General features: G+C 42.5%; 1 protein-coding gene across 1 annotated transcript; it reads left to right on the forward strand.

Annotated features, from left to right (window-relative positions):
- The first annotated feature begins 3,841 nt into the window (after positions 1-3,841).
- Positions 3,842-17,511, forward strand: LOC144615066 (uncharacterized). Its single transcript, XM_078441545.2, has 6 exons — positions 3,842-3,947; positions 8,621-8,721; positions 9,099-9,610; positions 12,973-13,080; positions 15,869-16,102; positions 16,550-17,511. The coding sequence occupies exons 1-6, from the start codon at positions 3,842-3,844 to the stop codon at positions 16,584-16,586; spliced, it is 1,098 nt and encodes a 365-aa protein (XP_078297671.2). The 3' UTR covers positions 16,587-17,511.
- The last annotated feature ends 694 nt before the right edge of the window (positions 17,512-18,205 follow it).

Here is an 18,205-nt window from a genome sequence, read left to right on the forward strand (position 1 = left end):
GTCACATATGGCACTCATTAAATATTTTGAATGAATGAATGAATGAATGAATGGTGTTATCGATACATGGCAAGTTTTTAATGCATGTGAACTCCGAGATAGAATTGGGTGGGCAGTCAAATAGTGGTGCTATCATTCAATCAACTTTAAAAGTATCCATCAAATTTCTGGTCCTGAACATTTGTTTCAAGTACCCAGGAAATAGGCTCAAGTAGAAAACAGTTTACTTGACGCCTATCTGTCTACCTACTTACGTACTTACCCACTTATTGCACACATAAAGAGTAGCTATTCATAAAACTGTTCAGACCTACACGTAAATACATACGGAGTAGTCAGAGGTGAACTCTCAGAGACTTTGTTTAAACCAACACGTGGTCCCTAGAAAAGAAGGAATCGAGGAACGTTCAAGGAGGCTCATCTAAATACAGAATGGTGAGGGCAGATACGCACGGATGGGAAGGCCAGTTGGTTGAGATTTGTTTGGGGAGATTTGTGGAGCACCAGAGGCAGGTGCCTTGGTAGCAGGGGTGTCCCTACAAGGACAGGGAGCCATGAGCCTGGTGGCAGTTGGATCCCCATTCACGCATCCACCCCCAGCACTCACCTTGCCAAAGCAGGGTGCATTCGTCACAAAACGCCAAATCCTTTACTTACCTACTCCTGAGTCAACTCTTATGGCACCCTCCCTAAGAGGGGTGCCCCCTGGAGCTGTACACCATGGAAGGCCACCCCTCTGTTAGCCACGGAGGTGTAAGCTTTCCTGATAAAAAGGCAAGGGACTGAAAGACAGCCTGAATCTCTGCTGGCCAACTTCACTGTTCTGGAGTCAGTTATCCACTCCGAGCACGGAGGAAAAGCCTGGAAGTCTCTTCCTGAAGTGTATTTCAACAAGCTCTTAAGTAGGAAGAAAAGATCCACGGAACAAAATAGTGAAAAATAGCTGCACGGCTGGGCACACATGTAAATAGGATTTGACTCCTCCTATTGGCCAGTTGCACGATGCCACCTGCGAAACTGCTCTCCCGGGGGGGGCGGACGGTGGGAATCAGCCCCTTCCCAGGCCACCGTAGCTCACAGAATACAGGGTAGGGGCATTCCCAGCTCAGAGTGGTGTGGCTCCTATCTTGCATTCACAGTCCCAGGCCAGATGCTAGCCTCGGCATGTGGTGCTGAGAGGAACCATGCAGGTGATGAGAGGGATAGCAGGAGGCAATCCTGGGCAAGAAGGAGAAATGGAGGACGGGCCCTGTGTGAGCTGGTCTTTTCAGTATCTGAGGGAACGATGCCTTCTTCAGTCCAATCCCCTGGACCATTGATGAAACACCACTGAAAAGCTAATTTTGTTACGGGGACTCGCTGCACACAGGATTAATGGGGGGAAATCTCAATAGCTCTGAACCTAATGTTTCCTGGCTTCAGTAAAATTTTTACTCCACATAGGTGCTTCCTATTCGTTTCTACCCAGCGGCAAAAGCCGGGCAGCAGATAAAATAAGCAATAGCACCTCTCCTTACGTGGGAACATTTATCTTGCTTTTGCCTTAGTTCCAGCTCATCCAAAGCATCCTGGCCATTGTCAAAACAAAATATTGGGAGAAGTTAAGTTGGCATAAGTGTGTGAATTACGGGGGCATAAAACAGACGGAGAGAGGGTCTTGTCAAGCAGGCTCTTGGGACAGACCTTCCAGATTGAAGAAAACTCAGGTGGAGACTAAGATGATTGGGAAGAAAATAATATTTTTAAAAATATGATGCATCATCTCTATTTTAATTTTTCCTGCCGGTTTTGAAAAAAATGGGTTATATTTCAGATGGCACGTAAATCATCTGTAATGAAGCAGCGACCCATCAGACACTGTGAATAACTTGTGGCTCCTTGGATGAAAGAATATTTTCATTACAGCGCCCCATCACTTTAATCTTTGCTGTCTCACCAAGTGTTGAGTTTTCTAACATTCCTGAGAAGCAGAAGGAAACTAGCGGTTGAACATTGCTTTATAGAAAAGAAAAGGGCTATTCTGAAGTGTGTCCCCAGAAGACTACAACTACAGATTGAATAAACATATCAAATCAAGGGGTCTTTAACAAAATTTACAAACAGAAGCCTGCAGTGAAACGAACCACTGGATGAATGACCTCCAGGGACCTACTCAGCTGGCAATTCCATGGTTCCCAAAGCCACAAGAGGCCGTGTGGCACTGTCACCTCTTCTTTGCTTTACTCACCTTCCAAAGAAATGTGGTTATATCAAAGAGATATATGTGAGTGAGATTCAGAAAGCAGATACGCAATCATCTCTCAGATTGTTAAGGAGCACATCCAGCCACTGAAGCCATTCATTGAAAAAAAGCAAGTTCAGCTCTATGTTGGTGAATGTCTTCTCCAGCTGGAGATAAAGTTTCTACAGAAATAAATGTCCACAACAATTTGCTCTTATAGCTGTTCCACGGATTTCCTGGTACTACTGTTTTAAGCATGAGGCCTGTCTATTCATTATAGAACTTCTATCCAAATACGACCAGATTTCTGCTTCCACCATAGGTAACTTCCTTCTCATTTCAGATGAAGAATGGAAAGCGTGGGGACAATCAAATGAGTTGAAACCAATTAGGAAAATTAATGGCATGTGTTTATCGAGCAACTGAAGTTCAACTCAAACTACGTTTTGAGAGAGCGGCAGACCTACACAGTCTTTTAATGTAGCACTTCACACATGGACAATATTAAGAAAACTCCAGAGAAACATGCCCATAGTCCCATCAACTCAACTTACTTTAGGAAACTATAATCACAGCGAATCATCAGGCTTGCTTGGTTTTCGGTTTCTCTGAACCTCGTTGCATAAGTATTTTACAGTCTACATTTGTCATTCTTAACGCCCCTGTAATTTATGTTCCATCAGGGAGATAATCCCATAAGGTGGGAGATTTGGGGTTTGTTTCACTCTTGCACTATGGCATCCAACACTTCAAAATCTGCATTCATCAAGCTCTTGGCCTTCTTTTTAATGCTTTCTTTAAGCACAAATTCCAAACGGTGTAATCAGAGGATCAAACGATCTGGTGTCTGAAAGTAGTAATTCTTGTAAAGTGAGGTCAAATTCACTTATTCAGATTTCTCTCACATATAACAGTGGCCCTAGTACGAGAAGATGCAACATGAAAGTCATATTTTAAGGATATTCAAAGGAAATTGCTCCCACAGATCCTACAATCTCGACCGCATTCGTGAATCCTCCCATATCGAAAGGTACCAAATTTTCGTGTTCACAGACGAACGTTTGAATATGAAAAACCGCGGCTGGGCGTTTGAAAGCCTTAACCAAATCACGATGCAGACCTTCACTGTGCTGATCTCCCGCGTCGGTCACTTGCTCTCTCTTCCACTCAGCATTGCTCTTTGAATACGATCTGCTCTCGTGGACTCCAGATGAAAAGTCAAACCTCATTCCAGTAAATATGGGATCTTTCATTACCATCCTGATCACTCTCTCGTCTTCTTTCAGCAAGGTGAATCACCGTGCCACACGACTCGGTTGGTGGAGTCTGACGACCATTGTCATAAAACCATTTTTTAACTTTTTTAATTTATTTTGAGAGAGAGAGAGAGAGAGAGAGAGAACGTGCATGTGAGTACAAGCAGGGCGGAGGGACAGAGAGAGGGACAGAGAGAATTCCAAGCAGGCTCCATGCTATCAGCACAGAGCCTGACGGGGGCTCAATCTCAGGAACTGGGAGATCATGACCCGAGCCGAAATCAAGAGTCAGATGCTTAACTGACCGAGCCACCCCAGGTGCCCCTGTCATAAAATAATTTATATTCAAGCATAGAAATAGTAAATGGTGCCCACTGATTATGACTGGTGGCATATCCACGAGGGATTTGAGGAACCATGGTTGTGTGGCAGCACGTTGCTTAGGAACCGCAGGCCTATAAATCTCATATGTAATGAAGAAATGCAGGCATCCAAGAGAAAATAAGCTAAAAATATAAATCACAGGGGCCCCTGGGTGGCTCAGGCAGTCAGCTGTCTGACTTTGGCTCAAATCGTGATCTCATGGTTTGTGAGTTCGAGCCCCATGGAGGCTGCTTCAGATTCTCTCTCTCTCTCTCTCTCTCTCTCTTTCACTCTCTCTCTGCCCCTCCTCCTTCTCTTCCCCCCCCCCCCACCACCTTGTCTCTCTCTCTCTTAAAACTAAATAAACCTTAAAAAAAAAAAAACCCACAATCACAAATGAGAAATTCATCTAAAATTTCACTGGGCTGGTATATTAATTCTGCTTGTATCTGCTGGATTGAGGGTATTGTCAGTCCTCCGGGGATGTAGTTTTTAAAAAAAATGTATCACGGAAATAGTTTCTCAGCCTACAGAGACTATAGTTTCAGTTTTAAAACAATAAGGTCTACAGGGCGCCTGGGTGGCTCAGTTGGTTAAGCATCAAACTCCTGATCTCGGTTCAGGTCATGATCTCACAATTCACAAGTTCAAGCCCCACATCGGGCTCCTCGCTGATAGTGTGAAGCCTGCTTGGGACTCTCTCGCTCTCTCTCTCTCTGCCCCTCCCTTTCTCTCTCTTGCTCTCTCAATATAAATAAATAAAGGTAAAAAAAAAACAAGGTCTGGAATAACTGGTAGCCAACTACATTGGTACCATTCAGGGGTTATGTTTTTCTGCTGTTTAAATTAAGTAAATGACTAGAACTAAATGATGAATGTTCTCACTTCATTCAAAAGGCAAAGAGGAGATATGAAACACCAACTCCTTTTCTTTTATATGGGAAGACCTACCATTAAATACCTCCTAAGATGTTAAAAATACACCACGAAAAACTCACCCATAGGAATGGAAAGCAGGACAGTGGCTGCTTGGGGCCAGAGCCGAGGGGGTGGAAAGTGGCGGATGGACCGTAAAGGGGCACGAGGGAACGATCTGGGGGCACTTACAAGTGTTCTCTACCTTGACTGTAGTGGTGACATGAGCGAAAATGATTATCAAAACTCATTGAAATATACACTTCAGCTTGATTTTTTTTAAATGTGCCACAATTCATGTTTCTTATCAGTTGTCAACCTCTTTTTTCCAGCACCATCAAGGAATTAACGTTTTGATGATGACGGCCTTCACCACTGGACATAATAGTCCCTGCCCCTCCTAATAAAACATGACATTAGTGCTGATCTTTGTCTAACTGTTTATCCACCAACACTCACCTCTAACACAGGTGATATTCACTCCTGCTTGAGTAAACTATATGGGTCCAACAATAATGTTCACTTTCAGGTGTAAAAGTGAAAAGGGGTTTTCTTTTTCTTTCTTTCTTTCTTTCTTTCTTTCTTTCTTTCTTTCTTTCTTTTCTTTCCTTCTTTCTTTCTTTCTTTCTTTCTTTCTTTCTTTCTTTCTTTCCTTCTTTCTTTCTTCCTTTCTTTCCTTCTTTCTTTCTTTCCTTATCTCTTTCTTTTAATGTTTATTTATCCTTGAGAGAGAAAGAGAGAGAGAGAAAGCAGGGGAGGGGCAGAGAGAGAGGGAGACACAGAATCCAAAGCAGGCTCCAGGCTCTGCGCTGTCACCAGAGAGCCCAATGCAGGGCTCTAGCCTGTGGACTCTGAGATCATGACCTGAGATGAAGTCGGACGCTTTATTGACTAAGCCACCTAGGCGCCCCCGAAAAGGGGCTTTAAAACATATCCTTGGTTTAAGAGGTGAGGATTAAAAAGTACATAATGTTGTTTAACGTTAAGGCTCAACTGGCATGTCAATAGTTATGATTCTGAAGGTTTTATTTTTTAAAGAGTTAAATTTGAATGTTGAATGGTGGTCCGGTTTTCAGTAATACCCTGGGTCAGATTCATAAAGTATTTGGCCTACAAAAAATTCAGTTATCAAAATTTAAAAAGCAGGTTTATTTCTAAAAAATAAAATGGAAAGATTTATTTCGCAGACTCTTATGCCATTTCTGCTAAAATTCAGAGGCAATTTTAGCCATGGATATAGGCATAGACTTCAATGTCCAGCTCATTAGGTAACGTATGTTCATCATTAGACCTTAAAGCTAATGCATATTACATGTGCCAGTTTAGGAGAAACTAGAGAATAAACACCTCTCTGCTCTGCTCCAACACTATTCCCTTCCCCTTGACAATCACAACTAAAGTTTAGCAAAGCATTTTCTTCATTTCCTGGATGCTGACTCTTACTTGCTTCTTGACCAGAGAAAGGATTACTTGATGTAATAAGATTGCAGGACTACGTCTCAGAGGCCAAAACATCGAAAATAAAGACAGTAATGGAGAAAGCATTAAGCTGTCAGAAAAGATGTACTGGCTCAGGGTTTCATGAATCTCACTCTTTCCTTAAAATCAAAGGGTAACTTACATTACAGCAAAGCTAAAAAAGTTTCAGAAATCTGCCTCCCCTCAATTCCATGAGAAAAAAATAGGTGACATAATCCACAAGGATATACATGGTATGAGATGTGATGGGGCCACAGAAGGAAGTTGTGGAATCCAAATTCCCATCTAGAGTGGAAGTCATCTAAAACATCCTTTACAGGGGCACCTGGGTACAATTGATTAAGAGTTCCACTTTGGCTCAGGTCATGATCTCACGGTTCGTGAGTTCCAGCCCTGCACTGAGCTCCGTGCTGACAGCTCAGAGCCTGGAGCCTGCTTACAATTCTGTGTCTCCCTTTCCCTCTGCCCCTCCCCTTCTCTCTCTCCCTCTCTCTCTCTCTCTCTCAAAAACAAATAAACATTAAAACTTTTTTAAAATAAATAAATAAATAAATAAATAAATAAATAAAACATCCTTTACAGACAGCCAACCCGCTTCTGCATGAACACTTCCGGGGACAGAAATTCACCAGCTTGGCAAGCTTGGTCCACAACTGGAAGGTTTAACCTTTAGGTGGTGCTCCCTTATAATGAGCTGAAATAGACCCATCAAAGCCCCTTTCTCTAAAATCAGTTTTTCTTCTGCGCAGACACAAACATATTGCAATACCCTCCTATACAAAGTAGTTCTTGAAACATTTAAGATTAATAATATCCCCTAAGGGCTCTCCTTTCTAGGCCCAAAATATCTTTTTTAAAATGAGTTACTTAACTTTCTGATCTCCCTCCACAGGACATATCTGTTGGCCAGTGGTCCCTGGATGCAAACACCGTACTGAGCTTAGGGACACTCAAACTCTTGGGCAAATGACCTATTTTCAAGGCATTATCCCTCTCTTCTCTATTTGAGGAACTGACTCATCCCTGTGAAATTCTCATTTTGTTAATTTCTGCGTGTCAATCAAGCTCACTGGCTGTTCTGTGACTCAGGGTTCTGCAAGCCAATGACTGATGCATCCGTTCCAGCTTTACGTAATGCACCAACCTAAAAACCACGGCTTTAGCTTGCAACTTTCAAGTCACTGATAGAAATGATAAAGGGGAGAAAGCCAAAAACAGAGTTAGTCCTGATGAGTCAAAGGGTGAAAAAGACTACTGAAGGCTTAGAGCAGGAGGACGAGGGCTGCAGTTGGTAACTTACCATCTCTGTGATCTTGGAAAAATTCACCTCTCTGAGCCTGTTTCCTCACCTATACAGTGACATTAATACCATCCAATAGGATAGAGATGATTGAAAATGCGTCCTACACTTAGTCCACGTTCACTAAATTTGTGCTGAGCAGATGATAAGTATTTTGTAAGGGATGAAAGGTCATAAAACGATAACCCAATATGCCTAATTGTCTCTAGTATTTACTTCCAAAAATTATCATGTAAGTCAACTGCTTAAGAACAATCAGACACTTTTAGAAGCTGTATTTCAGGTTACTAATATAACAATTAGGAAAACAACACTGTTATTGTAGCACTCCCTCTCTTTAATTACCTGTTGTGAACACCTTGATTTTTTTATGGGCTAAATAATCCCACTAACAGATTTTTTTCATAGTTCCTATTTTGTAACTGACCTTAATTAGCACAGTGCCCTGCCTTCCCTCCAAGGCCTTTACATGTTCCACATTGTGAAACTTGTTAGATTGTGCTCTCTCCCAAAGCAGGGAACAAGTCTGATTCAGTCTGATGTGGTCTGATAACCAAATCCTTTCCAAGCTGGCCCCAGTTACCATCCCTGCACATCTCTACCACATCCCAGGTCCCTCCTGCTCACCCATAGCCACTCCAGGTTACTTCTAAATGCCTCTGGTGCCAAAAGTCTCTGCCTAGAGGACACACTGTCCACCCAGACTCCTGCCTACCTTGCAAGGCTCATTCAGTCCTCTCTTCCAGGAAGCCTTGCACACCTGTGACTTCGCCCATTAGAGTACTAATCACATGAGGTCACAACTGTCCACCACACTGCTCCTTCAGGAGCGTTTTTACCCATTTTTACCCATGTAACTGGATGCTTGGTACATGGCACCTTTCCCAGTGTTGGCTCACTGAACAGCTCAGAGCTTGACACACGGCACACTTGGGGTCTCTGAAGAGAATGGAAGAATGCCTTCTTGTTCTACATGGACATCCTGCTTCTACATAGCACTTCTCACTCACAACTGCGACTTTGTGTGCTGAGTATACACTCGCTTTGATTCTTCTAAACAGGTAATTAACTCGCACTTCTCTACAGGTTTGAGTCCTCCTCCCACCAGGATTTTTGGAAGAGGCTTTGAGTCTTATGAGATGACTTATTTGGCTAGCATTCATCAGTGTGGCCACCAGAAGAAAAATGTTGGGTGGGTCTTAACATGAAGAAAACAATAAAAATTGTCTGTACTGGAGGCATTGTCCCCACCTTCCCCCAAACTCACCGAAGGCAACGCAGAGATCCTGTCTATTTCTCATCGGCTTCTTAATTATTCCTAGAAATAATAATGGGTCACCATTGTTGACCTCTCCAATTCATCTGCTACTTCTTTTAACTGGCCTCTTTGATTTGGACCAACCGACTCACTTTCAGCCACAGTAAGGAATCCTGGGGACGGGAGGGGGGCTAGAAAGCACTAAATATAAATATCTGCTTGCCTCAACTGCTCCCCAAATGTTTTCCATTACTGGAGCTTCGAGCGCAAGCACACGTCCAAGACAGCAATCACAACATCAAATAGGGCCAAGATGACCCCCCTCGGTCCCCCGACGTCCCAATCAGTCACCACCTCCCGGAAGAAAAACAAACCGGCCCCAGACACAGCCCTCCACGTGCAGCGGGCGCCCCAAGGCTTCCAGGCAAAGGGGCGACGCGCGTCCCCAGCACTGCGCGCACCGCCGCGCCCTTCCAGGTGGCCTCGCGTACCTGGCGGCGGTGCCCGCGCCTCGGACGAGGCCGGCGGGCGAGGGTGCGGGCGGCGCGCGCGCTCGCCCGGGGGTCTGGACCCCGGCGGCGGCGGCGGCGGCGGCGGCGGCGGCGGCGGCGGCGCCCCCTCCGCGGCTCCCCGGGCTCCCATCGCCGCCCTCCCGCCCCGGGTGGGGCCGCGGCCCCGGGCTCTCGGCCGCTGCCTGGAAGCCAGAGGGTCAGATTCAGTTTCACAACAAAGTCTCTCCCCATCACTGCAACCGGACTGGAGGCCAAAGCGGCCGGGCAGCCCGGGCAGGGGCCGGAGCGCAGCCGCCGCGGGCGAAGGTGGGAAGAGAGCGCGCGAGGGGAGGGTGGCTGGCGACAGGGTCCTGGCGGCTGGACTTACTCGGGTCCCAACTGCGGCGACGCGGGACTGAGGAACCGGTTCTTCCGAAAACAAACCGAAAATGGGTAACGGAGAGGCCAGGGCAGCGCTTAGAGGGGTTCTGTCTCGGTGTTTAGGGCAAAAAACGGCTCTGGCTTCCAGAAATTCGAGCCGGTGGTGGCTTTTTTCTTTCTCTCCTTCTGAAATGCGCCTGTGCCTCCGGGTTGAGGGGCGCCCTTTGCGCGGCTCCGAGTGCGCAGCGACACCAGGGCCGGCGCTGGCGAGGGGAACCCTCTTCCCAGCACCCCCGGTCTTCCCAGTCCCCCCTTCCCGGCCCCCAGTCCCCTCCCTGGGCCCCGACTCCCCTCCGCACGGGAGCTGGAGCCTGGGCCTGCTGCCCACGCCCCGCGGGGTGTCTAGGACTCCTCAGCCTTGGCCGTGTTTAAACTCAGGGTGAGGGTGGAGGGGGGTTGGTCTGTCAGCGTGGGGCAGTTAGGTGTGCTTGAGGTGGGCCTGTAGGGACAGACAGGCCGAGTGACATGGTGATCTTTTTTTTTTTTTCCTGGTGGGTGGGGAGCACCTTGAAGTGCTTAAGTCGTCAGACTGAAACTTATTAAAACATCAGAGATTCGAATAATTTTATAAGTGGTCTTAAAGGTAAGTACTGTAACTTAAGGACTTTTGCCTTTCTTTGCATCGAGGAACACTTGGGGAAGGTAGGTGGAAGTTCCTGTAACCTCCAAGTCCCTCTGTATCTTTGAGTTGATGGGGGCTAGGGCCAACCTGGATTCAACCTGTAAAGTGTTTCAGCATTGGATGAAACCTCCATCAGAGGCCAGTAATCTGAGCTCCTCCTTCTTTGGCAACTTCCGCTTACTTGATTAGGGAATCCAATCACAAGCAGTGAAGGATTTGCAGACACTTTGATGATTTGCTCTTATAAGGACTCATGCTTCTCAGTGAGCAGCATTAAAATGTTTGCAGTTCTCTCTCTCGCTCTCAAATAAACTGCCTTCCGCATCGTCACTCAATTATTCACATCGAATGAGATCATGTAGGCCAAAGGCCCTCGGAAAGTATAAAGCACGGTATGAATACAGATATAATTGTGCATACTCGGGCAAATTCATCTAGAGTCACATGCTTTGCTGTTGTTTATGAGTCAAGTATCTGCTGGCTTGTACGAGATACCATGAAGTTAGAGTCAGAATCCTTCACCTTCAAAGACCATAGGTTATAGATTGAGATAAGACCAACATGCAGGAAATAAATAGAAATATACACAAACACGGATTAGGGGTCCTGAACTGTTGGATGTTTATTAGTGTGCAGACCCTGAAACTTTCCAAAATAGACCATGTATGTCAGGTGAGAGGATTTCTACAAGTCAGTGTACTGATAAATTATGTTAACTCAATAATTCCCCAATACCTTGTCCAAATAGAAATAATAACCAAATCAGCCAGTTGATGAGGACGACCTTGCCTTTTTGAATCCATTGCTTATCCTTTCTCATTATGAATATAAAAAAATATGGTATAAAAAAGCAAATCCAGAGTCTTTTAGAGCTCAGGTGATCAAAAGTTTTATTTAAGGAGGAAGTAACAAAAACCCCAAAATACCAAATATAAGTATCTGCTATGAACTCACCAAAAGCAATGAAAGTTTCTTTTGTCAAAGACTACAGGCATGGTATTTATTTGAAAATCGTATTTAAAAAATCAATCTTTGTAATTTAGAAGCAATAACATATAATCTAAATTTTATGTATTAATACAAAGAGTCTTTTGATCCCTGATTCTAATATTTCTTTAAAAATATATATAGAACAGCTCCAAACCCAAATATTCTACCATTTTATTTTTCTAACATCTCAAAACCTAGATTCATATGGTCTTTGGATAAAAATAGCTAAATTTTGAACCAGTTTCTGAACTTGAAGGTGTGAAGAATTATTTCATTACTGCTCTTTAGGAAATGCCATGTGTTTAAAATATTGGCAGCACTAGATTCAGAAGATAAAGTCATATTCAGAATTTCCTATTAAGGAAAATTGCTATTTGGGCAAAGTACATTTATTTTAGTGCAGTATACAAATTCTTCATATTCTCCAAAACGGGAGTAGCAGGAGCCAATTTATTGAGTATAATGTATTCCAGACACTTGCTGGAATAAACAATGCTCTTGAGCCCCTCAGATGCACAGCCAATAGGGAGCTGTTGACTACTTGAGGTTTTTACACATCTCTCTGCCAAATCAGAAATCCAAATCCCAAATCAGTCACAGGCACAGTGTGGATTTGTAGTCCTGTCTGGGCACGGGGTCACAGTCCGCAAATGCATGATACCACCTAAGATAGGTTTATTTTTAACATAAAATATACTTATTTTTCCATTTGACAAGAATACAAGTATGAATAAAATTTTCAATAAAAATTTAAGTGTCCTTTGTAACACCAAGCCAAGATCCAATAAAACACATATTCATAACCACTTGAGAATATATATGTTTATATTCATCTATCGATGTGTATATATATATATGTATGTATGTGTGTATATATATACATACATATATATACATGTACATATATGTACATATGTGTGTATACATATATATGTACATGTATATATGTATATATGTATATATATGTATATATATATATGTATATATATATATATATATATATATATATATATATATATATGAGAGAGAGGAAGAGAATTTCCATGTAAAAAACTAGTAACTACCATAAGGACTCAATTATGTATCTGTTAGTTTATATTGGACCAAGAACATTGAGCTGTTTACATGTCATAAAATGCTAATCTTAACTGCTATCCTAACCTACCTATGTACAATAAAGAAATGACAGGGTTTCTTGCACATGAAGGCACAAAAATTGCTTAAGTGTAGAATTTTTTACTCTAGTTTATGGCATAAACATAGAATACATGTGACAGAAATATATGTTTAAACCAAGGACTTATTCAAACTCTCAAATACATATCCACAGAAGGGAGAGGACAAAAATCAACAGAAATTTTGTAGTTCTTTGAGCATTTGTATTCTGTCTACAATGACAGGTTAGGTATATTATGAACAATCCTGATTCAAAAGAAATTTTGTGCTTCTCTCTCTCTCTCTCTCTCTCTCTCTCTTTCTCTCTCTCTCTCACGTGCACGTGCACTCACGCAGACACACACACACACACGCGCGCACATGCGCACACACTTTAAAAATCCTTGTATTATTTGGTTTGGCAATGTACTTTCATCTCGAAAGACTTGTCAAATGCACCTAATGGGAGTTTTCCTTAAAGGGGAAAGAAGATCCAGCCCACTAGCTTAGATCAAGATTTACTTGTGATCATCAGTTGGAGAAGACTGGACCATATGGAACAACCAAGAGTCAAGCCAACTCTTCAAGTGTGAGTTAGACATTTTCTTATGTGCAGGAGCCATTTAAAGAAACTTTTAATCGATCAATGATTTTTCCCCCCAGTACCGGTCTTTCTTTTTTCACTTAGCTAAATCACTTAATACTGTTAGCATCATGTTAACTCCTGGAGTATGTCTGGCTAGAGAGCATGAATTGAAGGCACTAGAATAATAATACCAAGAGATATTATGCACAAGACTGATCCCTATGCTTTAAGGCCTATATACTTTAAAAAGCACTTGTGATTCTTAGTCTACTGAAATATCCTGTGATCTGAAAGTTAAGGTCTATGCCTATTGATCCACTAAAAAGTGGTAGGAGGTAAACCCGGGAGAAATTTATCCACTAGACAGGAACTTATTACATGAGCCATAGTGAACTTATTACATGAGCCATAGTGAACTTTCTACGTGAGCCATAAGTTTTGACTTTTACATTTAATTTCTTGTTACATTAGGGCTAGTTTTCTAATCCATTTATTGTTGACTAACTAACATTAGCAAATACATTTCATCCTATCAAGACTTGTAAAGAACATTATCAAATTCTTTATACTAGCAATTTGGGGGGTATGTAGTAAAAGGGCACTTTATGCACTTACAACTTAGGAAACCGAGTTTGGGATACAACACAAGGATCCTTGGCCAGCTTTCTACCAAAGCAAAGACTTAAGATGAATTGTCAAGTTATGTTTTACCCATACCCTATGTCTCACAAGTAATTACTACAGCAAACTTTATTGTACTTTTGATTAGTTAAAACAAATAATACCTGTTGTGTTGATCTTTTCCTTTTAGGTGAATCTTCCAAAGTTACTGAGATTCAGATTTTCTGAATTTAATCTAATTTGCCCATTTTTTCTTTTCTTTTTATCATTTTTCTCTCTTGGCATATAGATACTTTTCATTCTCAACGACTGTTATAGGTGGAGCTTTCCTGAACTTCCCATTTGCTTTTATCCAGATCATTCTACTTATTAACATATCCATTTGTGAGCTGCCTTTACTTTTATAAAGAGATAATATCTAACAAGTGCTTCAGGGGAATATGATTCCTTGATGTGGCAGTCCTTTGCTCTTGCCCCCACTCCACAGCCAATGGCTTGGTTGTTCTTTTTACATTTCTGTAATATCATATGACAAACAAGCATCAGATTTATTCCTCTTTCTCACAACTAGCAAATTTTTAAAACAGCACCTTTTTCTCCAAGAATAAAATTGCAGGTGCATTAAAAAAATATAACCAGCATAATTGCTCTTCCGGTATAGTTTAGAACAGAACTGCATTCTCCATAAGTAAACTCTCATGACCAGCAGAACGGAAATATCTGGGAGTTTGACTCATGAAGAGTACGAAGTTGGACCTCAACTTTATGACTTTTAGATTATATTTCCCCAGACATACTACTTGTACTTATCTAGGTTAAATCTCATTTGCTATTTCCTGACCATGTTTTTGGCAGATAGCTGATAGTACTCTTGTTGACTTTTGGTTTATAATTGTAAATTACTATCAACATTGTCTTGAAACGGATTCTACTTTGTGAGTTCTGTCATCATGCAAAAATAAAACTAAACAGGTAGAGAGCCCAGGATAAGAAAGCTTGGATTCATTGAAAAGATGTAACATGAAAGGTTTATCCTGTAAAAGCAGAGATTGTGGGCTGAGGCCATTTAGAGGAAACAATCAGCTCTCTTTTGGCCAAAAATAAGCCTGAAGAATAGTACCAGAGGTAGCTGTAAAGATAATTTTCAAACAGCCTTGCCTTGCATGCCAAACCAAGTACCGTCTAAGCGCCAAAATTAGTGCCAAAGGAGTAGTGGAAAGGAGAAAGCAAACAATCCACTGTTTGTTTGATAAGCATAAAATATTTATAGTGAGGAAAATTATGTTTCCAACATTGTAATTGTCTTTATTTCTTAACATGTAACAAGAGGCACTTCAGAGCTGTTCTTGGTAATGAAAACCTAATGTGTCCTTGAATATTAGTCAGATATTCAGAGAGCTGAATTGTTGATTGGGGTTGACTTCTTCTGTTTCTGTTTTTGTTTTTGTCTGTTTTTCTTTGCTTTGTTTTATTCTTTGCCTCCATGTGGTTTCTCTCCTAACACAAGACATTGTGTTTGCTTGCTTTGTTTTGGTATTCTATTTATCAAACAAATATTTGATAGCTTAAAGTATTCTTGAAGGGACAAAACTTAAAATTGCTTTATGCATCATTTAAACCAGTGCTTTGACAGGATATTAAATCTCTATATTAACTGAATCATAGCCCCAGACCAGTATATTTATGGTGACTATGAAGGGGGGGGGGGGGGGAATCCAACTGAAATCTTAGCAATCACTTTTTAGAACACACAGCATGCTGACAGCTAGTGGCCATTTTACTCTGAAATCCTTATCCCCGGATTTCATTTTTTAATTTGCTGTAGATCCTGAAATAAATGCCCAGCTCAATAATTTGCCTAAATCTAACATGATGTAGATATTTCCTTTCAGATCAGAGAATTTATTTATATATGCAAAAGGAAAACTCAAATCATGTCCCGATCAGCTAAGGAAACTACTGGATTAGCAGGGGCAAAATGTTTGTTGGAGTGAAAAAAGGAGTTATTCTTCTGTGTGTGTGTGTGTGTGTGTGTGTGTGTGTGTGTATAATATGATCCCTGTGGTGACTGCAGTGCGACCACTTGCAGCAATTTTTAATCTTTGAAGTTAGGTAAAGTTTTGTTAGCAGTCTCAAATCATTAATTTAATCGCTTTGGGTGTCGTTCCAGCAACTCGCGAAATTCTCACCCGCAATCAGATACAATGACATCGATGGAGGCAAAAGGCACCATGCGTTTACCTGCACTCTGTGCGAATGCAATTGGATTGCCGGTGAGGCCAGGCGCAGGGGGGTGTGAAACTATGTACAAAATTAAATGTGAGCGAGAAATGCTGATCAAATCCTTTGGAAAGAGGCGTTTACTGTTCAAGAAATACTGCGAACGTGGCTGCAAGGATCAATGGTGAATGACTCACTTGATGTGAAAATCGAGCTAGGAAGCTTGGGAAGAGGCAGAGAGAGAGGGAGACAGACAGAACGAGAGACCGTCTGGGGTCGCGCGTACTGGGGCTGTGGCATCGTGGGAGGAATCGCAGAAGCAGAGACCGCCAAACGACGTGAGCCGGGCTCAGAGAGCTAAGCAAAATTCACCTCGGAAAGGAGGCTTTTCTCTGCCGATTTCGCCTTCACTCTACGGAAGTCTAGCGGGGGGGGGGGGGGGGGGGGGACCATATAAGAAATTCGAGAACAGACTGTGGGATGCAGAACTGCACACGTGATCTTGCAAATGGGATAGGAGGGTGGGGGAGGTGGGGAAGAGAGAAGTGAAACTAGAAATTATGGTCCGGCTTTAGAATTCCAGAATCTCCCTTATTCTTTCCCAATATATATTGTTTCTGATTCTTCACAGCTGCGCTTACCCAATAAAAGTGGAAGAGGGAAGATAATGGCCCGAATAGTGACGTGTCTACGGACATAAATGTACAAGCGGCTCGCCAGCGGGGGCTTTTGTGGAGGAACCTCAGAGAGAGAGATGCCGTTCCCCAGGCTGTTTCTAAATACACGGAGATTATTTCTCTAAAGATTTTGAACAGTTCTTTTGTCCAAATCCAAGACCCTATAATGCATAAGCTCCCTCAAATGGGGCATTCGAATTTCACTTATTTAGAGATGTCTGAAGCTTTCAAGAATGAGAGAAGTGCGGATGAAAAGACATCTTTTTATGGTCTGTTTTGGGTAGCTGAACAGGTAGGCAGACACGCGAAAGAGATACTTCTGGAAGCTGCTTTGCTTCAGAAGGTACCTTCTTATTTGCTAAAAGTTTATATTATTGTCAATAAAATCAAAAGACAAGCTGTCAGTGTGGATGTATCATTTGATAAGTAAATTCAAACACAAAATTTTCTTTGGAAAGGGAAGATAAATCAAAGTGCTACCCCTGATATCTCAGTCAAATCAAGATTGAAGAAAAAATATTCTCTCCATAAGAATGTTCAGTTTTTTTTTTTTTCTTTTCTAACATGTCTGGAGTTAAACAAAACATGTTAACAAGATTGTAACGAAAACTCCTCACGATGTAAACATCCAAAGAAAGAAATTCTAGATTGATTATATTCTGGGACCGCAAAGATTTTATTACTAGATATCACTGAAGCAGTGGAACCAGAGGCTGAAAGCCTTAGGACTCTAACTGGGTGGTGAAGGGATTTTAGAGAACTAGCTCCCAATTAAGAAAAAACTTCATAAAATGTAAATGCAATAAGTTGAGCTGAATTTTATTTTTCCAAGATTCAAGTATGTATTTAGTCTGTTTGGAAGGCCCATGGCCAATTCATGAATGTATCGGAATAAAACACAAGATGAAGTGCCAAATACCTGTGGTTTATGTAAACTACATAAAATCGCGGGGTTTTTATATTTAGATGGATACTAGACGGATATAAAATGGTAGATAAAAATCAGTTGTTACGGCTTGTCGTGGATTTCCATGTGTTTATTAATTTTCCTAAGTTTTATTTATTTATGTATTTATTTAATTTTTTGCATTTACAAACACTTGTCCAATATGAGCTTCTGAAAGTGCAGCAGGCATCAGTTCCTTATTTCACTTCTCAGAAGTACACGGGAAAAGACACAACCAGAGGTGTTTCTAACTGAAACGGGTCCTTGCTGCTCGACCTCAGGAAACAATGCGAAGCGTTTGGCCACGTCTCCGCAAGGACGCTGGGTGTGGGGGACGGAGGCCAGGGAAGTCAGCTGCCGCCCTCCACCCCACCTCCTCGTGAAGCTTTGACTGATCTCCCTCTAGCACCCCACTGGGGGTGCGAGCAAGGAAGGGAGAGAGCTCGTTCGGGAGGGAGCAGTGGTGGGGGGGGGGGGGGGCATTTTACCACGCCTTGGTGAGGAAGGCTGGTCGGGAGAGCCCTCTGGGACTGTTCTGTCCCAGCGAGGGTTTGGTGGGCCGACAGAGCTCGCGTCTCTGCTGCGGGTCACTCCCGCGTGCGCTTGCTCCCGCCGTCCGTGCACCCGCTGCAGCAGCGAGCGACCGGGGCTGGGAAACCCGCTC

Source organism: Panthera onca, chromosome F2 (genome assembly GCF_046562875.1).
Source record: "Panthera onca isolate mPanOnc1 chromosome F2, mPanOnc1 haplotype 2, whole genome shotgun sequence".
NCBI classification, from domain to species: domain Eukaryota; kingdom Metazoa; phylum Chordata; class Mammalia; order Carnivora; family Felidae; genus Panthera; species Panthera onca.

Bases quoted from the DNA above. Each gene is read 5' to 3' on its own strand.
- LOC144615066 (XM_078441545.2), top strand. From the start codon at position 3,842: ATGGTGCCCACTGATTATGACTGGTGGCATATCCACGAGGGATTTGAG. The intron at 8,722-9,098 runs GTTGGGTGGGTC...AACATCAAATAG, and splicing joins GTGGCCACCAGAAGAAAAAT to GGCCAAGATGACCCCCCTCG. The intron at 9,611-12,972 runs GTGGGAAGAGAG...TTTTCCTTAAAG, and splicing joins CGCAGCCGCCGCGGGCGAAG to GGGAAAGAAGATCCAGCCCA.